This window comes from Perkinsus marinus, assembly GCF_000006405.1.
Source record: "Perkinsus marinus ATCC 50983 genomic scaffold scf_1104296968812, whole genome shotgun sequence".
In the NCBI taxonomy this organism is placed as follows: domain Eukaryota; phylum Perkinsozoa; order Perkinsida; family Perkinsidae; genus Perkinsus; species Perkinsus marinus.
In genome coordinates this window covers 1-1676 of record NW_003203011.1, presented here as the reverse complement: position 1 = coordinate 1676, position 1676 = coordinate 1, and the positions used below count along the sequence as shown (strand labels likewise).

At 35.7% G+C, this 1676-nt stretch overlaps 1 protein-coding gene across 1 annotated transcript; it reads left to right on the top strand.

The window, feature by feature from the left end:
• Window positions 1-570: 570 nt before the first annotated feature.
• Pmar_PMAR027657 (hypothetical protein) lies at window positions 571-1578 on the top strand (the record flags this gene model as incomplete). The annotated part of the gene is made up of 2 exons (XM_002768299.1): window positions 571-693; window positions 1492-1578. Coding segments are annotated over 2 exons (210 nt in total), but the record flags the coding sequence as incomplete, so codon positions are not given.
• Between the last annotated feature and the right edge of the window lie 98 nt (window positions 1579-1676).

Below are 1676 nucleotides of genomic sequence, written 5' to 3'. Positions count from 1 at the left end.
ATTTCAGAATGCCCTGTGGAAAGTGTTGACGAGGTGGTGATAGGAAAATATGCACATGTTTGAAAATTTTGAGGAAATTTTGGGAGATTTTTTGTTCACTTTTTTCAGTGTAGGAAAATATGTAAATGGTCAACTACGTGTGTTGGTGATAATATGAAAATTGTGAGAAAAATTTTGGGAAATTCTCGTTGGTTTTTCGGATACCTTTTTCCTAAATTCTAAGGTTAGTGAGAGTCATACCCATAGTCGTGATATATATTCACCCAAATTTTCCATTAAAAGAGAGAAAAAATTTTCCATAAATTTCAAAATTTTCTGAGGAAAAGAAATTTTTTATGATCTCGTACGTACCGTAATTTGAGATCTTCTATGGTTAGTGAGAGAGCGAATATATAGTCTTGTAAGACTGGTACCGTAGTTGAAGTTAGTTTCCCATAGTCGTAATATATGTTCACCCAAAATTTTCATTAAAAAAAGAGAATTTTTTCCAAAAATTTCAAACTTTTCTGAAGAAAAGAATATTTTTATGATTTAGTACGTACCGTAATTTGAGATATCGATTTGTTGTAGGTGCAGCGTTTAATGGATTATGGAATTAGGCGGCGAGTGGTAGGGGCGACGAATATGAATTCGCATAGTAGTCGTAGTCATGCTGTGTTCACAGTGAGATTGGAAAGTAAGTTTATGCAACTGGCACGACTGCAATTATTTAATTTGGAAAATATCAATGGGTTAGATTTGGAATTTTGTGGCGCGTGACGGGAATTTCCGTCTGTTTCTATACACCCCGAATTCATATCGTATTATATCGAATTATATCGAATTATATCGTACCCGAATTCATGTATAAACTTCTATAATTTGCGAGGAAATTTTCAAGCTCAGCTGAGGGTAATTTCGTGGAAACTACTGCGGCTTAGGAACGGCCAGGGACGATGTAGAAGATTATGGAGAGGCTGAGGTTGACGAAGCGAAGGTATTAATAGTTTTACTTTAGATGGAATAGGGATTGCATAATGTCGTTTGGTTTTCGCTTTTCTATGCGGAAAACTGCACGGATCTGGGTGGTGATTTTCTCGATCGAATGTCAGTAACGGTCACGAATATTACAATTCCATTTTAGTAAATGATAGCTCACATAGTATATAATAAATCGTTAGATCTATGCTTTGTTAAATTTTCAGCTCAAAATTCTCAGTCGTTAACGAGAAACTCAAATTCTTTGAATTTGCATAGGAAAAAATATCGCTCCTTATGTTCGCTTTTCTCACCTGAGCTCAGGAGTTTCCTCACTGATTAGCGAATTCTACATACGAATTCGAATAGAACTGTACAGAAGCCATTGAAAATTTCCTCAACATACATGTGGATATTTTCAGACTTTTTGTGGTGGTTTGTTGCGTTGACAGATTCGAGAGCGCACAGCGAAGATTGTATTACTATGAAAATCTTTGGTCGTATGAAAGTGTTATTGTTGTTTTATTTTTTGAGGTATCTTTGAATTCGAGGTTGAATTTGGTGGACCTGTCTGGTAGCGAGAGGAGTGGAAAGACGGGTGCTGAAGGAGAGGTAATGTGAAAGGTTTACGGTTGGATCAGAAAATTTTCCGAAAATTGGAAAAAAAATTTCGGGTGTAGTATTATGGTGGATAAGATGAATACATGAGAAATGGTTTT